This window comes from Somniosus microcephalus, chromosome 4 (genome assembly GCF_052327205.1).
Source record: "Somniosus microcephalus isolate GS21.2 chromosome 4, FLI_Smic_1.0, whole genome shotgun sequence".
Lineage (NCBI taxonomy): Eukaryota > Metazoa > Chordata > Chondrichthyes > Squaliformes > Somniosidae > Somniosus > Somniosus microcephalus.
This window is the reverse complement of record NC_140990.1, coordinates 184,747,895-184,769,714: the sequence shown is the minus strand read 5'-3', so window position 1 is coordinate 184,769,714 and position 21,820 is coordinate 184,747,895. Positions and strand designations below refer to the sequence as shown.

The 21,820-nt window shown below is 43.1% G+C and overlaps 1 protein-coding gene across 3 annotated transcripts in view; it reads left to right on the top strand.

Annotated features, from left to right (window-relative positions):
- Positions 1 to 21,820, top strand: part of LOC147120067 (ras-associated and pleckstrin homology domains-containing protein 1-like) — a 287,386-nt gene that overhangs the window by 135,400 nt on the left and 130,166 nt on the right. For all 3 annotated transcript variants that reach the window (XM_085985600.1, XM_085985599.1, XM_085985598.1), the window contains exons 2-4: positions 11,195 to 11,314; positions 13,240 to 13,342; positions 18,337 to 18,884. In XM_085985600.1, coding sequence (XP_085841726.1) covers positions 11,195 to 11,314; positions 13,240 to 13,342; positions 18,337 to 18,884 — 771 coding nt within the window. The remainder of the gene's footprint in view (positions 1 to 11,194; positions 11,315 to 13,239; positions 13,343 to 18,336; positions 18,885 to 21,820) is intronic.

Genomic DNA, 21,820 nt, shown 5'->3' with positions numbered 1-21,820 from the left:
GGATGGGCTGCAAACAAATGCTTATTAAAGCCCATCACCTCCATCTGTATGAAGTAAGAATCACTTGGGTTGAGTGGATCACTGCTTGTTTTCTCCAGCCCTCCTCTCCTGGGGAAAGGTTCTATGGGTGCCGGTCACCGAGAACCTTGCCTAAGTGGTCACTCTCCAGGTGTGAGCTGAGACAGTAAGTGTCAACAGGACACTCAATCATGAAGGGGCTGCTTAACCCGATCCAAGAAGCATGTTTTCAATTATTCTGTTGGTTGCTTACTATTTCAAATTGCTCCTTTTGCGTGGAGCAGCAAGAAGAGAAAATAACTGCTTTCCCCCCGTGGCTTAAGTTGGTAAAGATAGCATATAACTGAGCCAAACTTGGGAGGCGGAGGCCCCTTGTAGCACTCCTACTGCTGCCCAGGTATATAGATCAGCTAACTCAGCACATAACAGCACTGAACCTGTGACCTTCAGGACTGTAGAGCTCAGTTATATACAATCGGGGGAAAGGTTCAGTTACAAACTAATAGCAGGATATTTATGGGACTGGTGAGAACAGGTATAACTAGTGTTGAACCTATCCTGCTGCTACACTAGGCAGCTCTGTTTAAATACTACACTGGCGAAAGCAAGCACTGCATGGGAGTGAACAAAATATGGAAAGATGATGTCCAATGTGAGTGTAACCTAATTGGCCAATCATAGCTTACACAAGCTAATGTCTCCATGTTTCAGTAAGGAAGCCAATTATTTCAAGTGCTCTGATGCCTAATACCCATGCATAGACCAGTCTTGTCCAGGGCAGCCCTGATTGTAGTAATCCATTCCAGAAAATGTCCATTGTAGTTGAACCAATAGTGTAAAACATTATTGCCACAAGTCTTCAGAAAGTGTTTGCCTTGTGGGAAAGCCATTGCTGGTTATGGAGAATTGGTGTTTTCTGTAGTAAATGAAGCATAGCATGGAGTTGTGTCTAATGGGCTAGATCTTGCTGGACCGGCGCATCTTGCAGGGTGTGCCTTTAGATTTTTTTTCTACGCACTTCAGCTCAAAATATTTTTGCGCCTTAACTTGCTGGAAGTTTGAGCTGATAACGGGGCAACTGGGACCTTGGTGAACAATGGGACCAACAGTGTATCTCCTTAAAAATAACAATCTCAGCTGTGGCTCAGTTGATAGCACACTCGCCTCTGAGTCAGAAGGTTGTGGGTTCAAGTCCCACTCCAGGGACTTGACCACATAAATCTAGGCTGACACTGTCGAAGGTGCCGTCTTCGGATGCGATGTTAAACCGAGGCCCCATCTGCTCTCAGGTGGATGTAAAAGATCCCATGGCACTATTTTGAAGAGCAGGGGAGTTATCTCTGGTGTCGTGGCCAATATTTATCCCTCAACCAACATAACACCAAAAAAAAATATGATCTGGTCATTATCACATTGCTGTTTGTGGGAGTTTGCTGTGTGCAAATTGGGTGCCGAGTTTCCCACATTACAACAGTGACTACACTCCAAAAATACTTCATTGGCTGTAAAGCGCTTTGAGATATCCGGTGGTCGTGAAAGGCGCTATATAAATGCAAGTCTTTTTACCAATGAGATTTAAGGATTGAGAAAGAAACAGGAACAACAAAGAAGTAGGGTGAATGTCAAATCAGGTACACCAAGGGAAAGAAAGATTGGATTTAGAGTGAGAAAAAGAGGCAAAGTAAGAAAAAATGTAAAATATGAAAAAAAAATCTAAAAGAACAATTTACCACCTGAAGGAATGAGATTCCACAGTTTAAATTGTTCAATTTCTGGGCCAGAGAGGTTGATTGGCATTGTTTTTACAGTTATCACGTCGTTAAAAAGGTACTTGCACTGTTGATTACCAGACTTAACTTTCTGTGGTGTGTTTAATGGTCAATTAATGTGAAAATCCAGCAAACTCTTTAAAATAACCGGGAGGCTATGGGCAAGATGCCATTTGTGCGAAGCAACCAACGAAGCAGCGTAAATCAGCTAGCAAGTTCCGGCGATTCCAAACTCGTGGAGTATCTCTTAATCCCCTGAATTTGCTGGCAGATTTTCACATTACTAACGATGTGCGTCGTTAACACGCCATTATTTTTGCAGCAAAATCCGGCTCATTGTATCAGAGCTTGCTATAACCAATTTGTTTACTGGAAGTCCAGTAACTCATCTGGACCATGAGACAGCACTTCTGTGCTGGTTGTGTACTTGTGACCCATAGTTCAGCTCCAGCTATTGATTTTTGGATTAGATTTTAGTAATTTTTTGCGTAAAATAGTATGTTGGACTGCAGTTTGTGCCCATGTTACAAATAGTTGTGTTTTAAAAGCAATATATTCTAGGAGTGTGATGATTGAAATGCAGAATGGGAAGTTGTATTGGAGCCATGAGTAAGGCAACGTGGAGGCAGACCATTTAAGGAGGAAAAATCTTTTTCTTTGTATTTCAAGGTTTGGCATTTCACATTTGTGACTGAATGCATTGTGTAGTCTTGTTTATGCAATAAGGAAATGTAGCTATATATAAGGAACCAAATCATTTTAGGTTTATATACTGTAAAGTGGTACTGTCAGGTGACTACCACATTCAGAATCCGCACAGATAGAGGCCATTCTGTCAAACTGTGCTAGTGCTAACTCAGAGAACCATCTAATCTAATGTCTTTGCATTTTTTATATTCTTTTCAATTCCTTTTAAAATTATATAGTCTCCACCTTAAAGGGCACTTGTTGTAAAACATCTATGTTCAAATAACCCTCTGAAAATATTTCTTCTTCCTTTACCCTGCATTTGGAATAATTTTAGTACATAACTCCTTGTTACCAATTTGCCAACCAGTGGAAGCAACCTTTCATTTACTTACTCCCTCAACCTTTTAGAAAAACTCTTGGATCCCCCCTTAGCCTTCTGTTCTTTTGTGGGGAGGCCAATTTTTTTAATAGTTCTCCATAATTATAAATCCCTTATTCCTGGTATAATCTAGTGATTCTTTGCTGTACCCTTTCCATGGCTTCAACATCCAATCTATAAGGAGGTGCCCAGAATTCCAACATTCCATTTGTAGCCTAATCAATATCTTGTACTATTCAATATATCTCTGCTTCTATATTCAGTCCACTTGTAAATAAAACCCAGAATCAATGTTCCCTGTAATTTATTGTTTGGACCATGTGGCCCATTCAAAAGTCCATGCATGTGCGTTTTTCAATTTTAAAGCCAGCTCACTGGCTGCGCTGGACCCCTGGAGCACTGCGCGCCTGCACAGCTTAAAGGGAACATTGCCCAGAATCCAATTTCCATTTTATTTTCATGGCCTTTGTTCTTCCACTCTAAGAATCTTATTGTTTAGGATACGCTTCATTTCAGTGCTCTTCCCTACTTCACATTGCTCTGCATTGAACTGCATCTGCCACCTGTCTGCCCGCCTGTATTTTGCAATGCCTTCAAATTTGGTATCAACAAACTGACATAATTCATCTTGTGTTTATAATTCAAATCCATTATAAATGGAAAGAGAGGCATCTCCGCTGGTCCTCTATCACATGTGCAGTCAATCTGAAATGCCTCTCTCTACATCTGTTCTTTGCTTTCTGTCCCTTAACCATCTCTAATTCCTTTAATGCCATCATATTTGCAACAAGTCTCTTTTGTGGAGCAACAACAAAAAGAACAACTTTCATTTGTATAGCACCGTTAACATAGTAAAAACGTCCCAAGGCACTTCACAGGAGCATTATCTCTATCCCTATCTCTGTAACCTCCTCCAGTATCTACAACCCTCAGAGATCTCTGCGCTCTGCCAATTCTGACCTCTTTAAAGAAAGACTTGCATTTATATCGTGCTTTTCACAACCTCAGGAGGTCCCAAAGCGCCAATGAAGTACTGTTGAGGTGTAGTCACTTGTAATGTAGGAAATGTGGCAGCCAATATGTGCACAGCAAGCTCCCGCAAACAGCAATGTAATAATGACCAGATAATCTGTTTGTGATGTTGATTGAGGGATAAATATTGGCTAGGACACCGGGTATAACTCCACTGCTCTTGTTTGAAATAGTGCCATGGGATCTTTTACGTCCACCTGAGAAAGCAGGCTGCCAATTTTCATCGCTCCACCATTGGCGACCATGCCTTCAGCAGCCTAAGCCATAAACTCTGGAATTCCCTCCCTAAACCCCTGCGCCTCTCCAACTGTTCCCTGTAGGCTGCATTATGTTCTGCGCGTTGTTTCTTTCAATGTGCGGTCCCTTTAAATTTCTGCGCATGCACGGTATTTCCAATGTAAAAGTTTGAGAGGGGCCTGTGGGGGAACTTGCACAATTGCTGCGCACAAGCGTAGCTTAAAGGGAACATTGCTCTCTACCTCTCCTCCTTTAAGACACTCCTTAAAACCTACCTCTTTGACCAAGCTTTTGGCTACCTGACCTATTAGCTCCTTATGTGACTTGGTGTCAAATTGTGTTTGCTAACACTCGTGAAGTGCCTTGGGACATTTTACTATGTTAAAGGCACTATATAAATGCAAGTTATCAGACAAAATTTGACACTGAGCGACACAGATGTTAGGACAGGTGACCAAAAGCTTGGTCAAAGAGGTGGGTCAATATATTTAACTTGTTCCCTATCCATCTTTTACTTAAATATCTTGGTCTACTGGTCTGCTGTTTTGATCTACCATTTTCCAACTGATGGATCTTGTCTAGGTCCCTCTTCATCCCACTGAATTTAGGCAGTTTCCAGTTCAACACCTTTATTTTGCAGTTTTCTTTTTGATATTACTAGGTTGTGCTCACTATTTACCAAGTGTTCTCCCGCCTTCAAGTCACGTGTTCTGCCTAGGTCTCATTGCATCCTCCCTTGTTGGAGATGCATCATTAAGGAAACTATCCCGAAGAGGTCCTCTGGCTTTTAATTGCAAACTTCTAACTTGACCTCTGTCCACCTGACACTTAAAACTCACCATTACTGCAAATCTCTCTAAATTGACCTACAAATCTCATTCTTGATTTCTTTCCCAATATGGTAACAGATCTCTCTTATTTACTTCTTTCTGAACTCTATCTGAGCACCACAATCAATTTAAAATCTTCCCTTTTTTTATGGCAGTAATCATGTCTTGAATTAATGAAGCCACACACTCCCTTTTTTCTTATTTCTCCTGAAAGTTATTCAGTCGGCCTGGCTGAAACCAAGGTAACATCAAGGCAGCAATATTGTATCCTTCTGTTCTAATTAGTGCCTCCAGGTACCTGATTTTATTTTGGATGCTGTGTACATTTGCATATAAATACTACATAGGATGTACGGTACAGAAACAGGCCATTCGGCCCAACCAGTCCATGCTGACGTTTATGCTCCACTCGAGCCTCCTCCCGTCTTTCCTCATCTAAATCTATCAGTATAACCCTCTATTCCCTTCTCCCTCATATGCTTGTCTAGCCTCCCCTTAAATGCATCTATACTTTTCGCTTCAACCACTCCCTGTGGTAGTGAGTTCCACATTCTCACCACTCTCTGGGTAAAGAAGTTTCTTCTGAATTCCCTATTGGATTTTTTGGTGACTACCTTATATTTATGGCCTCTAGTTATGCTCTTCCCCACAAGTGGAAACATTCTCACTCTATCAAAACCTTGTATAATTTTAAAGACCTCTATTAGGTCACCCCTCAGCCTTTTTTCCAAGAGAAAAGAGACCCAGCCTGTTCATCCTTTCCTGATATATATACCCTCACATTTCTGGTATCATCCTTGTAAATCTTCTCTGCATCCTCTCCAGTGCCTCTATATCCTTTTTATAATATGGTGACCAGAACTGTACGCAGTACTGTGTGATCCAACCAAGGTTTGATGCAGGTTTAGCATAGCTTCCCTACTTTTCAATTCTATACCTCTAGAAATAAACCCTAGTGCTTGGTTTGCTTTTTTTATGGCCTTGCTAACCTGTGTCGCAACTTTGTGATTTATGTATTTGTATTCTGAGATCCCTTTGTTCCTCTACCTCGCCTAGACTTGCACCCTCCAAGTACAGGAAACTCGTTTAAACAGCACCTAAATATCCGGAATTCTCTATTAACCGGCAAAATTCATACTCCGAAAACAACACCTCAATAACCGGAAATGTGGCCGAGTTAGCCAGTGGGGGTAGTTCTCCAATCTGCCACTAATCGGCTTCTTGGCGCTGTCAGAAGTCCGAACACCTCAATAACAGGAGTTTGACTCTCCCATGCTGCCGGGAGTACCCAATTACTGTATACTGCACATTTCTTGATTTTTTAAATTTTTGTTTGTTCAAAATAGCCTCGGTAGATAACCCCCTCCGTCATCTGGAATTTTTAATCAACCGGTCCCGTCGGTGCCGGATACCAAAGAGTTTCCTGTAATAAGTGACCTCCCTATTCTTCCTACCAAAATGTAATACCTCACATTTATCGGTGTTGAACTTCATTTGCCAATTATATGCCCATTCTGCAAGTTTATTAATGTCCTCCTGTAACTTGTTGCAGTCCTCCTCGGTATTGACTCTCTCTCTCTCTCTCTCTCCCTCCTCCTGCTCATCATCATCATCATCATCATCATCCTCCTCCTGCTCCATCATCATCATCATCCTCCTCCTCCTGCTCCATCATCATCATCATCATCATCATCCTCCTCCTCCTCCTGCTCCTTCATCATCATCATCCTCCTCCTCCTCCTGCTCCATCATCATCCTCATCCTCATCCTCCTCCTCCTCCTGCTCATCCTCATCCTCCTGCTCATCATCATCCTCCTCCTGCTCATCATCATCATCATCATCATCCTCCTCCTCCTGCTCATCCTCATCCTCATCCTCATCCTCATCCTCCACCATACCGTTACCTGTGTGATTGCCCTGTTCCCATCCGAACCTTTTTTTTATTGATGTGCCTGTAAAATATTTTACTATTTTGTTTATGTTCCTTCATAATTTAATTTCATAGTTCCTCTTTGCTTTCCTAATTTTTTTTCACTTGTGTCCTAATCCCTTTGTAATCTCTCATCATGCACTCCCCTGCTGTCCATGTACCTAATATATGCCTCTTTCCTTACTCTCAGTTGTTCCCTTATGTCTTTATTCATTAATGGAGTTTCATTAGTGTTTAGCTTGTTCTTTCCTTTTAGTGGAATATAATTTTCCTGCACTCTGTTGAACACTGTTTTAAATGTTTCCCTTTGTCGTTCTACATTATTGTTGCCCATTTTATCTTCCCAAGTTTTATTCTTGGCCCCTCAAAAATCAGCTTTTCTCATACTTATGTCCTTCTCGATCAAGAGTGGAACACCACTACCCATCTTCTGCCACTGTGAATAGCTACCCATTACTCCCACTCTCTGCTTTCTGTCTTGAAAGCCAACTAGCAATCCATTCTGTTACTCTGCATTCTCTGACCTTATTCATTAGTTTATTATGGGGTACCTTATTGAAGGCCTTTTGAAAATTTTGATAAATTACATCTGCATTACCATTATCTACTCTTACATCTTCAAAAACTTCAATGAGGTTGGTCAAGCAAAACTTTCCCTTTTGAAATCTATGCTGACTTCATTATGTTTTTGGTTTCTAGATCTTCTATTTTCTCCTTTTAGTAGGGATTCCATTATACTGCATCGGTACTCTTTCCTATCCATTTTTTTTCTTTCCTTCACTAGTTTTGACAATCTCTCCTACCTGCCCTTGGGTACTGTATATCTCTCCAGACCCCTTCTTTCCCCCCATATCACCACCTGCGCTTACCCTTAACTAAACTTGTACCTAACTCTTCACCATATGCTGAGGTAAGAGTGTCCATCCCAGAATAAGCCTGGCTCACTGGTGGTGCACTCAGTCAGAACGTTTGAGTTTCAACCACACTCCAGGATTTGAGAGCATAATCTAAGCTGGATTTTCAGTGCAATTGTACCTTGCACAAAGGAAAATAGTTGTTTGTGGTTTCAGTCATCTCAGCCCCAGGACAATGCTGCAGGAATTTCTCCGGACAGTATCCTAGGCCCAATCACCTTCAGCTGCTTCAACAATGACCTTCCCTCCATCAGAAGTGGGGATGTTCGCTGATGATTGCAGTGTGTTCAGTTCCATTCACAGCTCCTCATAATGAAACAGTCCATGCCCGCATGCAGCAAGACTTTGACGACATTCAGGCTTGGGCTGATAAGTGGCAAGTAACATTTGCGCCACAAGTGCCAGGCAATGACTATCTCCAATGAGGGAGAGTCTAACCACTGCCCCTTGACATTCAGCGCATTACCACTGCCAAATCTGGGGGTCACCATTGACTAGAAAATTAATTGGACCAGCCACATAAACACTGGCTACAAGGGCAGGTCAGAGGCTGGGTAGTCTACGACAAGTTTCTTGCCTCCTGACTTCCCAAGTTTTTCTGCCATCTACAAGGCACAAGTCAGGAGTATGATTAAATACTCTCCACTTGCCTGGATAATTGCAGCTCCAACAACACTCCGAAGTTCGACACCATCCAGGACAAAGCAGCCCAGCCGCTTAATTGGCACCCCATCCACCACCAGCCCACCGTGGCTGCAGTGTGTACCATCTACAAGATGCACTGCAGCCACTTGCCAAAGTTTCTTCGGCAGCACCTCCCAAACCCTCGACCTCTACCACCTAGAAGGACAGGGGCAGCAGGCATATGGGAACACTCACCTCGAAGTTCTCCTCCAAGTCATACACCATCCTGACTTGGAAGTATATCGTTGTTGGGTCAAAATCCTGGAAATCCCTCCCTAACAGCACTGTGAGCGTATCTTCACCTCATGGCCTGCAGCGGTTCAAGAAGGTGGCTCACCACCACCTTCTCGAGGGCAATTAGGGATGGGCAATAAATGCTGAACTTGTCAGCGATGCTCACATCACAGAAACAAATGAATAAAAGTACAGAGGCAATGCTGCAGAGTCGGAGGTGATAGTTTTTCAGATGAGATGTTACGGCAAGCTTATGAGCTTGCGACCCAGTACAAGGATTGTAATTGGTCAAAGTGTCCCTCGGTTAGAAAGGGGTGTAACATGGGGTCTGCCTGGTTAACTGAAAGCAAAGATCCCACGGCACTATTCAAAGGACCCTGGCACACATTTATTTGCTCAGCCAACACCTGCTAAACAGATTAACTTGGTCATTTTATAGAATCATAAAATCTTGCAGCACAGCAGAGACCATTTGGCCTATTGTGCCTGAAAGCAATGTCCAATTTTGCCCCACGTACCTGCAAATTAACCCTGTATCTCTTCATATACATGTCCAATCGCCTTTTGAAAGTTCCTATGGAATCTGATTCCACCACCCTTTTAGGTAGTGCATTCCAGATCATCATCAACCCCCTGTATGGGGGGGGGGAAAAAGTAATCTCATTTCCCTCCTTTCTTTTGCCAATAACATTAAATCTATGACCTCCAGTTATTGAGCCACTTGCCAGAGGAAACAGTTTCTCCCTATTTGCTCTATCAAACCCCATATAATTTTGAATACCTCTTTGATCTCCCGTTAACCTTCTCTGCTCTAAGGAGAACAATTCCAGCTTCACTGGGATCTTGTGGGACCTTGCAGTTGGCAAATTGGGTGCCATGTTTCTAGCAAAACTGACTACACTTGGGGTGGGGGGGGTGGGGATTGTCATTCGTGGGTTTAGAAGTGCTATATAAATGAAAGTTCTTTCAGTCTCCCGAGCTTATTTCATTTCATCTCTCCTCCCAGTGATTCTATTCATCAGATTTTTTTTTTTTTTTTACCAATTCCTCTGTTTCTCTATCTCTTTGGCCCCCTCTTCCTACCCCGCCACCACCAATTTCCCCAATTCCAGGAAGGCTGGACCCCACTGACTTATGGTTTCATAGTGCTTGGCAAGCTTCTGATTGTGCACACGAGGCCATTTTTATATTTAAGCCTTGGTGATGCGTGTCAGCAAGCAATTAAACTATGAAAAGCATCACAACGGAGCCTAATCTTTCCATTCACATGTGCACGTTCGCCAGAAAGATCCACTGACTAGTGATCAGGAGCAGATTGATTTCTTCACCCTCACCCCTTTCTAACAGAGGGACACATTGACCAATTGTAACCCTTGTACTGTGTCCCCAGCTGAGATCAGCTAGCCTCTGCACAGACCAGGGATCAGACCTGGCACCATCCTAATCTGTATGCTTTAAAAATGCATGGATGGTATATTTACCATCCATTAAGTACCACTACAGCACCAAGGCTGCTATTTTGTAATAAAAATTGTGGAGTGAATATTCAAGAAAAGAATCCTGTTGCCAGTGAGTGCTGTTTAAGTGATTAATATACGCCTTTAATTTTAAATTTGTACACAGGATTTGTCGCTCCACTGCAACCAATCTACTCTTCCTTTTGAGCAGAACTATTCCTTCTGCACACTTGTACCAATATTAACATCTTGGCTGCAGAGACTTATGGTAGTTGAGTTTGGCATGATTCTGCTGAAGGCTCCTTTATTGCTTCAGATCACAGGAGGAAATTAGGTTTCACAGAAGGGAGTAGGGTCATTAAAGTGATTTTAGCAGTGTTCATTAGTGATGAGTAATGGCTTCTCTGGGAGTGGCAACCTCATTTGAGGTGCACTGAGAGCTCGAAAGCATGAGAATGTGCTCTCTTTCGTTCCTCCTGTAGTTTCATCACATCGTGAACCACCCCCAGATAGGACAGCAGGCTGGAAACTGTTGCCCAGCCATGCCAGTGCTGCCTGCAACCACCTATTGTGGAACATATGAGTGGGTGCCTTCCATTTGGATTTGGATTTGATTGCCCTCCTTTATAGTGAAAACCACATGAGGAATTGAGCTTCTAGTGCCTTATGTTCCCTTGCCAACAGACAGGAATGTTCTTTGAGCAGTATTTTACACCTGAGATTTGTTCTCATTAATGCTTTAATCCCTGGTGTTTGTGTTTTACTCACGCCATGTATAAACATCCACAATAAGGTGTGTGGTGCCTTTTCATGCCAACTGGCGAGTAACAGCTATTTCATTCATGTTAATTATAATCATGATTTGTACAGTACTGGTGGGTGCAGGACTGTCACAGGTGGTGGGAGAAATTGGAGGGGATGTATTAAGGGTGTTAGATACTAAATGCATTGAAAGCAGTGCAGTGTAATGGCTTAAATAAGCCTTGTGACAACACTGATGATGGTTCCTTTGGTTACAGATGGATCAGACCTCTGATGAAGATGTCGATCATGCCGCAGAGGAGGACAGTGATAAGGAGGACCAGGACTTGGATAAGATGTTTGGTGCCTGGCTCGGTGAGCTCGACAAGCTCACTCAGGTAAGCAGGAGTAACCTGACTTGAGGTTAGAAGACTTCCAAACTGTGCAGGGAGTGGTCCGTTGACTGTCTTTATTGCTCAGAGGTACAAATATTTGTAACCAATTGTACACTCTGTGTTCAAGTTGCTTGTGTCAGGAGTTCTCTTTCCCTATGTTGACCGGCTGATATAAACTTGTGATTAGTTGTCAAGTTATAGATGTGAGAGTCTGCCCGTTCTGTCTACCTTTATTAGGAACGGTGGTTCAAGGGCTCTCCTGTTGATTCATTGGGCAAAGGCAGTTCCTGATGCAAAGAAAAAGGTCTGTGTTTGATCCATAGACTGTACCAAGTTCATTTCAGCACCACTGTCTTAGGGAGGGCAATACCAGTAGGAGAATCTGCTGCTGATCACTACTCGAGGAGCCAAAAAAAAATCTAATCTGGAGATTCTGGTGGATAGTCTGCTCACAAGATTGTGTTTGTTAAATGCACTTCAACTGGTCATCAATTGCATTCATCACAATTCCACCTCCAAGAATACCAGTGATGTGAAATGCCTTCAAAGGACCATTTGTTCTAATTTTAGCTAAACGCACATTAAGGGTGTTCCTTCTTAATCAGTAGGGGAATTGATGTATAGTATAATCAAGCTTTTAGGCTTCATGTTTGTACTTCCAATATATATGCACACATACGCGTGCTTATGTATCTATTGGTATGTATGTTTTGAGAGGGAGTTCCAGAGATGAACTTATTTGGCTGAAGACTCTGCAGCCAATGGAGGTGGGGGGAGTGCACGGAATGCTGAACTTATAGGAATGGAGAGTTTGGGGGAGGGGAAAATAGAGCTGCAGTGGTTGCAGATATTCTCCAGTTTTAGCATCAATGGCAACTAATAAGAATAAAATTTATTTTTTAGGAACTGGAAAGAGGCCATTAGCCCAACATTCTGATCTCAGTAATTCAAACCCAATTTCTTACTATCGCTTTATTTTGTGTCCTTGCACACTCTCACTCATGCGCTCTCTCTACTTAACCCCCCACACCGTCCTCTCTGCTGCCTGTTGTCCCCCCCCCCCCGAATTCCTTGGGAGAATAGCATCATTAATGGTATTCTATTGTACCATGTTTAACCCTGACAGCACCAGAGTCTCTAGATAATTCAGTACTGATGGCCTAGCCATTTTTAGAAGGATCACTTCACACACTGGTACTAGAATATCAGTGGGCCTTCAGGAGGAGACTTGATTTAAACATTACAGTAATAATTTAAAATCCTACATTAAAAATGAATCTAAAATCATTAAAAAAAAATTAGTTTCCTTTCCCGATCTCGCTTGTCTTTTACTTTAACTGAGAACGTTTCAAGCCTCTTTCTTTCCTGCCTGCACTATCCATTTGAACTGGGACTTAAAGTCTGTTGGATTTGCTTGTTAATTTGTTTCAAAGGTGCCTTTTTTCCCCCCATGGGTCTTGCTGTAGTTTGACCTGATTGGGCCAACCTGATGCTTTATTGGAGGGGAGGTGCCAAGACTGATCCATTTGTGGCTATCACTAACCGTGCTGACTCGCTGGATTGCAGTTCCATGGGCACTGGAAACCATCCAGTACCTTGCTCAAGTACTAGCCAATGGGTGCTGGCAGGCAGTCCAAGCCTGCTACTATCATTGCCCAATGTCTGTGTGCACTTTCCAGCTGGGATCACTGAATAATGACCAGGAGTGTAAGAACACTGATCCTGCTGAAGTAAGAACTTCTAGGCACTCGAAAGTTAATTAATGTATTGTGATTTTTTTTTTTGTCTGTGTGTAAATTATTGTAATCCCTTTTCTTCAGAAATGAATGGTAATGGTTGCACTTTCCACAGCTAAGTGCCAAATTCTTAAGACTTGTGACAGTACCTTATGAAATTGAGAATCACATTTCCCTTTTCTCTCCAATCAGAGTCTGGACACCGGAAAACCCGAAGAGCTGAAGAAGTCCCCGCTTCGGCAGGAAACCAATCTTGCAAATTTCTCCTATCGCTTCTCGATGTACAATCTGAATGGTGAGGGCTGTGGTTATTGTGGCAGGAAGCAATTCAGAATGGCGTCACTGTCTTGGTTTTGTTAGCCATTGAGCATTTCTGAAGCTCCTATTTGCCAGTGGTTCACTGGATAATTCTGAAATTTGATACTTTTTGAATTAATTTGAATCATTCCTGTCCGAGAAAAGATGAGGTCTTTCTGGAGTTCAGACAGCACAGGGCTGTTATGGTATGCTGTCTGGATGTACTCATCAGGCTAACACATACTAGGGTACTTGCTCACTGATGCTTTTTGGACATCCTGACTCTTGCATGGTAGTGAGGTTAAACTGCCACCTCCACATCTACATTGGTTCCATATTCCTTGAAAATGGATAGCTGGAAAACATGAATCCCATGTGGTTTCATGTCTGGTTGTTAGAGCTTGAGGTGGCAATAGTACAGTGTGTAATTTGTGAGAATACTGAATTTAGTAAACAATTGTAAGTTTAGCTACCCTGATGGCTTGCTCAGGTGGTAAAGGCCACATGTAAATGAACCATACAGACTCTGCTGAGTTAGTTGATCTGTCAAGTCAACAGTAGGAGAGCTGCAGTCATCCTCCATGCCCCTGGATGCGGAAGAGGAAAACGAGCCTGAGGTTTGAAAGTGCCTGTGTGGATGCTGGATGAGGACAGGGACTAGTATGGCTTTCATGCTCGAGTAGTCGAACACTCAGCGCACATGAAGAATGACCACTTTGGTTAAGTGTTAGAGGGTGACCAGTATCGCGCAACTAAACAGTAGAAGTAAGTGCTTTTAAGAAAGATGGAGGAGAGAAAATATTACACGGTGGGCAAAAAAGCAGTCACCCACCTCAGCTTTCAGAGCTGGAAAGGGATTGCACTTTGCAGTGCTGACCTTTTTTAAGGTTCACTTTTCCCCACATTTGAATGTCTCTGTCTCTGCTATTCAAACCCTAATGCTTTTTTAAAAAACTTTCAATTTGCCCCACTTATCCTGAGGATGTGATTCATGCCAAGGAATGTTTCCATGGCCCAACTCATCTCCCAAGTGGCCATATTTCATGTATGAACCTAGAGGGAGTCAAAGCTGAGTTTGACAGGTCGTCTTCAATCGTGCACTTTCCAGTAGGGACCTTGAAAGCCACATGACAGTGATCAGGAGCGATAACTGGCCGACTTTCTCTTTTTGCTGTCCCCTCCTCCAACTGCAAAGGCACTGTGGACAACTGCAGCGCCCCCTTAAGCACATTCACAGAGTGAAGCAGTTCTGTAATGGAAATACAACAAAAACTGTTTCAGCCCCAGGTTGGGAGTAAAGGAGCCAATCATTTATCCTGTGGACAGATTCACCTGGGAGGGAATACAACGGACCTGGAGCTCAGCATTCAATTCCTGGGTGCTTGTATTTGCATAAACACTGTTGCATATTTCTTCTAACATAGAAGGTGGGTAGTGGTGTTCCACAAAGATCAGTGCTGGGACCACTGCTGTTCACAATTTACATTAATGATTTAGACTTTGGAATCAAAAATACAATTTCTAAATTTGTGGATGACACCAAATTGGGGGGGATAGTCAATACTGAGGAGGACTGCAGCAAATTACAGGAGGACATTAGCAAACTTGCAGAATGGGCATATAATTGGCAAATGAAGTTCAACACAGATAAATGTGAGGTATTACATTTTAGTAGGAAGAATAGGGAGGTCACTTGGAGAGTGCGAGTCTAGGTGGGATCTCGAAGTACAAATACACAAATCACTAAGTTGCAACACAGGTTAGCAAGGTCATTAAAAAAAGCAAACCAAGCACTAGGGTTTATTTCTAGAGGTATAGAATTGAAAAGTAGGGAAGTTATGCTAAACCTGTATCAAACCTTGTTTAGACCACACTTGGAGTACTGTGTACAGTTCTGGTCACCATATTATAAAAAGGATACAGAGGCACTGGAGAGGGTGCAGAGAAGATTTACAAGGATGATGCCAGAAATCCGAGGGTATACATATCGGGAAAGGATGAACAGGCTGGGTCTCTTTTCTCTTGGGGAAAAAAAGGAAGGCTGAGGGGTGACCTAATAGAGGTCTTTAAAATTATGAAAGGTTTCAATAGAGTGGATACAGAGAATGTTTCCACTTGTGGGGAAGAGCATAACTAGAGGCAGTCAATATAAGATAGTCACCAAGAAATCCAATAGGGAATTCAGAAGAAACTTCTTTACCCAAAGAGTGGTGAGAATGTGGAACTCGCTGCCACAGTTGAAGCGAATAGTATAGATGCATTTAAGGGGAGGCTAGACAAGCATATGAGGGAGAAGGGAATAGAGGGTTATACTGATAGATTTAGATGAGGAAAGACGGGAGGAGGTTCGAGTGAAGCATAAATGCCGGCATGGACTGGTTGGGTCAAATGGCCTGTTTCTGTGTTGTATATCCTAAGTACATCCATCTTTTTTTCCTGTTTTGCTTTAATTTTGAGTTTGGCTATACTTCTGCCTGACTTTATTGTTAAAGCAAGTTTAATATTGTAAATGTCTCAATCTCCTACATCTGTCGAGTTCTGTTATGATAATGAGAACATGACTGATTCCTGGTCTGTGCTGAGCTTGTTGAGTGACAGTTGGGGTGTTACAATTGGCTGCGGTGCCCCTGGGCTGGAGAGTGGGAAATTAGTCCGGGTTCTCGCTCCCGATAGCTACCTAGTGACCTCTGCTGGAAGGTGCTTGTATGTGCACCTCATGCAAGGGTAGGATGGAGCTCCACTTTCAAGCCTCCTTGTGTTTGAATAACTTACCAACACTCATGTCTAAGGTCACACATGAAGCATGGCCATTTGGATGAGGTGCCAGAATGCAACGAACACCAGTAGACCCATGCCCCAGCAAAAGTCAGCACCTTCAAGAGGCAAGGCAAGAAAAAGGGTACCACTAACAGTATATTGGCATCAAAAAGAAAATGGCAAAATGTAACTCTAGCTGAGCAGATCTCCAATTCAGGTGGTGAAAGATGGCTGGAAACACTATATACAACATGTAGATTCTAGCTGCACATTTGGTTGTATATAGGCCAAAAGTTTTGCTGGAATTGTTAGAGTTGGAAGCAGATTTGATTAGGTAAAATAATCTAAATAATTCTCAGCATTTTGCACACCACAGCATGTCAAATGGAAGACTGGACCACTCATTTTTCCTTCCCTGAAAGGGTTCCCCCAACTGAGATCCAATTCCCAGTGGCACTAGATTGCAAGCTTGCTGAATTGTGGGAAATGGAAAAAAGTTTTATTGGTGCAATTAAGGTTCAGCTGAGGGTTTTGTGGAGTAAAGGGAGCTGTACGCTACATCTTACCTATGCTGTCAGTGACCTGGGAATGTTTGAAAGGACAGTGCAGAGGGAGCTTTACTCTGTATCTAAGCCATGCTATACCTGCCCTGGGAGTGTTTGATGGGACAGTGTAGAGGGAGCTTTACTCTGTATCTAACCTGTGCTGTACCTCCCATGTCAGTGTTTGAAGGGACAGTGTAGAGGGAGCTTTACTCTGTATCTAAGCCATGCTTTACCTGCCCTGGGAGTGTTTGATGGGACAGTGTAGAGGGAGCTTTACTCTGTATCTAACCTGTGCTGTACCTCCCATGTCAGTGTTTGAAGGGACAGTGTAGAGGGAGCTTTACTCTATCTAACCCTGCGATGTAAAGGCTTGATGCAGACACCGTAATCTGGAAATGGAAAGTGTTCCCAGCACCAACATCCCTCATAAGTAAAAGAAAATGCTGGAAATGCTCAGCAGGCCAGACAGCACCTATGGAGAGAGAAACATCCCTCACCTTGGAGGGGGGGGCGGTGGTCAGAGTGTAAGATTGGGACTTCAAATACATTAGTGTGTTTTCCCATTGAGTAATTTGTTCTTTGTTTCCAGTTAGAGAGGAGTATCTTAATTCTTCTGTTCATGGTGCTTGGCTCAGTTATAAAACCCTGTGTTGCTGAACCACACAGACAAAGGTCTCTAGCTCCAAGGTTCGACCCCCAGACTGTGTTGTCAGTTGACCCGAGCTGAGGCAGCAGTTGTGGTTCCACAAAGTGTCTTGGTAAAATTGGCTTTCTAACCAAGGTTCCTTCAAAAGCTATCCAGGTGCACCTACAGTAACAGAGCAATAATTTTGAGACAGGAATTGGCCTTTGCTCCAATTAGCTTCCCAACTCAACTTCCCACATGGATTTCTAAATCTCATCCCACCCCCGAATCCTATTTGTTGAAGGAAACCTCTCTGCTCCCTTTTTGAGCTCCGTCCTGGGAAAATTGGAATGCATGGACATCTAGCCTGCTAACACTTGCCACCTGGGCTCACAGATGAAGAATGACAACATGGAGGGTTGGCTGTGCCTGTGGAACTACATCCCAGCAAGGATCGAGAGGAGCTGGGAAATGGAAAAACTCTTCCATTGGTGCTTAGAAATATCCCTGTTCATGTCAAGTTATTGAGGCACAGTGCAGTGGTGGTTGGCTGCTTCTCTAAACTCCTTCACCCACCCCTCCCTATTTGTCAAAGCTGGGCTCCCCCACCCAGAATTTTTAATCCTCAAGTCTCATGGTATGGGCTACTTGTTACTAGGAGGGGTAGGCAAATCTCTTCCAATATCTCTCTTCATCCTACCTAGCATTACAAATTGGTGGGGTCTTACTCCACATGAGATTGGAAACTGTTTTGTGATTCAGAAATGTCAAGATGCCCCCTTGTCTGAGCCGCAGTGCCCTGGTATTAAGTGCCCTACTTGCTGTTACAGACCCCATTAAAGGTGCTGGGTGTTGGAGGAATATAGATCCTATAAGAGTCTTTTTACTGGGTGTATAATATGGCCTTTCCAGCTCCAGATAGAATTTTAGATCCAACCCAGAGACCTGCTATCTGTCCCTATTGATCAATGCTAAGGGTCAGAGCGCTTTCTGATGACCATTAGGACACACGACAGACTCTCATCTTTTCTTTCTCTTTAATTTTGTATGTGCTGCGTGTTTCAGAGGCGCTGAGCCAGGGAGATGGAGTGGATCTGGACGCTCTCATGGCAGATCTCTGCTCTATGGAACAGGAACTCAGCAACATCAGTAAAGAACCTTCCAGACAAGACAGTGTTGTGAAAAAATCTCTCGAGGAGGTGCCTGGTAAGATGCACAGCAAAGAAGTCAAACCTGCTCAGAAACAATCTGTCACTCGAACATCCTCCAAGCAGGGCAGCTTAAAGGGCTCTTCAGTAAGAAGCCCAAAATCTTTGCACACCAACTTTTCACTGGATGATATCACTGCCCAACTGGAACAAGCCTCCCTCAGTATGGACGAAGCAGCACGCCAGACCAGTGCCATGACACAAGATATTAAACCTTCTGTGTCCCGTCAGCATAGGAGAACAGGATCAGCTGGAACTGTCAGCGATGCAGACATCCGCTCAACCAGTACCTCATCTCGATCCAGTATTACTTCTGCCACATCAAGCCAGGATTCTTTGGATATTGACAAGGTCGCTCGACCGCAGGATCTCGATTTGAACCAGCAAGGTCAACCCACGACAGAGGTATTGAAAAGATTATTGTTTCTGTGTAGTTTGTCATGCCATTGTGTTAAGTGCATGTTTTGAAATGTGTACCAGCTAGAGAAGCAAATGACAGCATTAGAAATGAAGAGCAAGACTGAGAGTTGAAGCAGCCTGCTCATGTCTGCATAACATCATTTACTACTACTGTTGTGACCACTGTTTCAACCACTGTTAGCTGTTGCCCTGCTTTCCCCCCTGTCCTTCCTGGAGCTGAGATTCTCATCAGGCTCATGCAGTAAATGAGAATATTCTTTTTGTTGCTGGTCTGTTGAGGGATCATATATTGGAATTCCTGATGAGGGTATCTACAGTCTGGGCTAAAGGGAAAAAACACACACATATAGGAAATCTGAAACTCAGTGTTGGAAATGTGCAACAGCTCAGTCCATGTCTGTAAGGTAGGCACATGTTTTGGGTGAGGAGCAAGCTTCACGTTCTAATGAAGGATCCCAACTAAAACGTTAACCCATCCCTTTAGAGGCTGGCTGTCACTCTACATTTCTACCATTTTCTAATTTTTATTCTTTGAATCTGAGGACAGCATGTCCTTCATCAAATTTGAAGTTTGTATCAGCTTAGTTTGTAATATCTGTGTGTAACTGTGGCAATGCACCCAGAAGGTATCTGGTCCGCTTGCCAGTCTGTGCTGAACTGGCTGACCTCCGCCTGGGTCAGGGTAGGACACCACAATTCGTCTCAGCACCCCGGGTCAAGAATGGGAAAAACAGCTCCCAATCATTGTCCAGTGACCCCTGCTGGAAATTATGGGCATGGATTTCAAGTTGCGACCAGATCAGGCTCAGCTGTGATGCTGCTACGAGAGAATCATAGAATGATACAGCACAGAAGGAAGCCATTCTACCCATTTTGCCTGTGCTGGCTCTTTGAAAGAGCTATCCAGTTCATCCTGCTCCCATGCTCTTTCCCCATAGCCCTGCAAATGTTTCCTTTTCAAGTATATATCCAATTCCCTATTTCAAGTTACTATTGAATCTGTTTCCACACCCTTTCAGGCAGTGCATTCTAGATCATAACGTGCCACGTCAAATAATTTCTCCTCTCCCCGCTGGTTCTTTTGCCAATGATCTTAAATCTGTGTCCTCTGGTTACTGACTCTTCTGCCACTGGAAACTGAGGAAATAAGGAAAAACTATCAAACTCAAGATTTTGAACACTATCAAATCTCCCCTTAACCTTCTCTGCTTTAAGGAGAACAACCCCAGCTTTTCTAGTCTCCATGTAACTCAAGTATTTCATCCCTGGTACCATTCTAGTAAATCTCCTCTGCACTCTATCTAAGGCCTTGACATCCTCCCTAAAGTGTGGTGCCCAGAATTGGACACCATACTCTAGCTGAGGCCAAGCCAGTGGTTTATAAAGCTTTAGCATAACTTCCTTGCTTTTGTACTCTGCCTCTTTTTATAAAGTCAAGGATCCCATATGCCTTTTTAACAGCCGTCTCAACTTGATCTACCACCTTCAAAGATTTATGTACATACATCCCCAGGTCTCTGTTCCTGCACCCCCTTTAAAATTGTACCATTTAGTTTATATTGCCTCTCATTCTTCTTACCAAAATGCATCACTTCACACTTCTGTGTTAAATTTCATCTGCCATGCATCTGCCCATTTCACCAGTTTGTCTGTGCTCCTGAAGTCTGCTACTATTTTCCTCGCTGTTTACTACATTTCCGAGTTCTGTGTAATTAAAAAATTTGCAGATTATGCCCTGTATACCCAAGTCCAGGTCATTAATATATATCAAAAAGAGCAGTGATCCCAACAGCGACCCCTGGAGGACACCACTGTATACGTCCCTACAGTTTGACAAACAATCATTCACCTCATCGCTCTCTGTTTTCTGTCCCTTAGCCAATTTTGTATCCTCACTGTCCCTTTAATTCCCATGGGCTTCAATTTTGCTAGCAAGTCTATTATGTAGTACTTTAACAAACGCCTTCTGAAAGTCCATATACATCAACTGCACTATCTTCATCAACCCTCTGTTACTTCATCAAAGAGCACAAAGTCTGGCTGCTGTGGGATTCGAACAGCCTAGCTCTAAAGTTAAGGTTATGCCCCCTTGTTCTGGACCTGAGGACATAGTTTCTCTCTCTACCCTATCATCCTTTAATAATCTTAAACACCTTAATTAGATCACCTCGTAATCTCCTATACTCAAGGGAATACAAGCCTAGCCTATGCAACCTGTCCTCAATTTTAACTGTTTTAGCCCCGGTGTCATTCTGCTGAATCAGCGCTGCACCCCCTCCAAGGCCAATATATCCTTCCTGAGTCCTTCCAGAGGTGCGGTGCCCAGAAGTGAATGCAGTACTCTAGCAGAACCATACCCCAGCAAGTCAATACCTTCAGGAGAAGAGGGGGAAAAATGGACAAAGGCATTGTGAAAATGTGTTGAAGCACTGATCGAATATTAATGCGTCATTGCGTGTCACAAAAACAGTGGCATATCGGGCTCCTCTCCATGACCTGTTTTCTTTGTTGAGCTGTTTGTTTTCTCTCTGGTGTAATTGGAAAGTTTCTTTCCTTCTCCAATTTTTGTTTGTATTGTTCACCTTCAGAGTAACAAAACAGGTGACACTGAATCTCTACTCTATAAATGACTAGCTGGCTGGCAGCTGGGGATGATTTGTGAACCGGATTCCCTCCTGAGCAGCAAAGCTGAAATTGGAAACTTGCTGCCTGGGTAGTGCTGGCTGAGGAGGTGTCCCATCACTCCTTTGTGCACTGCAATGAGCAACAAAGTTGAAAGTCCTGTTGATTGGAGTTGCAAGTAGTTAAAAAATCCTGTCATGGCTGACAGTTGCATGCTGTTAGTAAAGCTTAATGTTAATTGCAGTTCCATGGGAAGATCAAAGCCATGCTTTTTTTAATTATTCACTGAGCAAAACCTA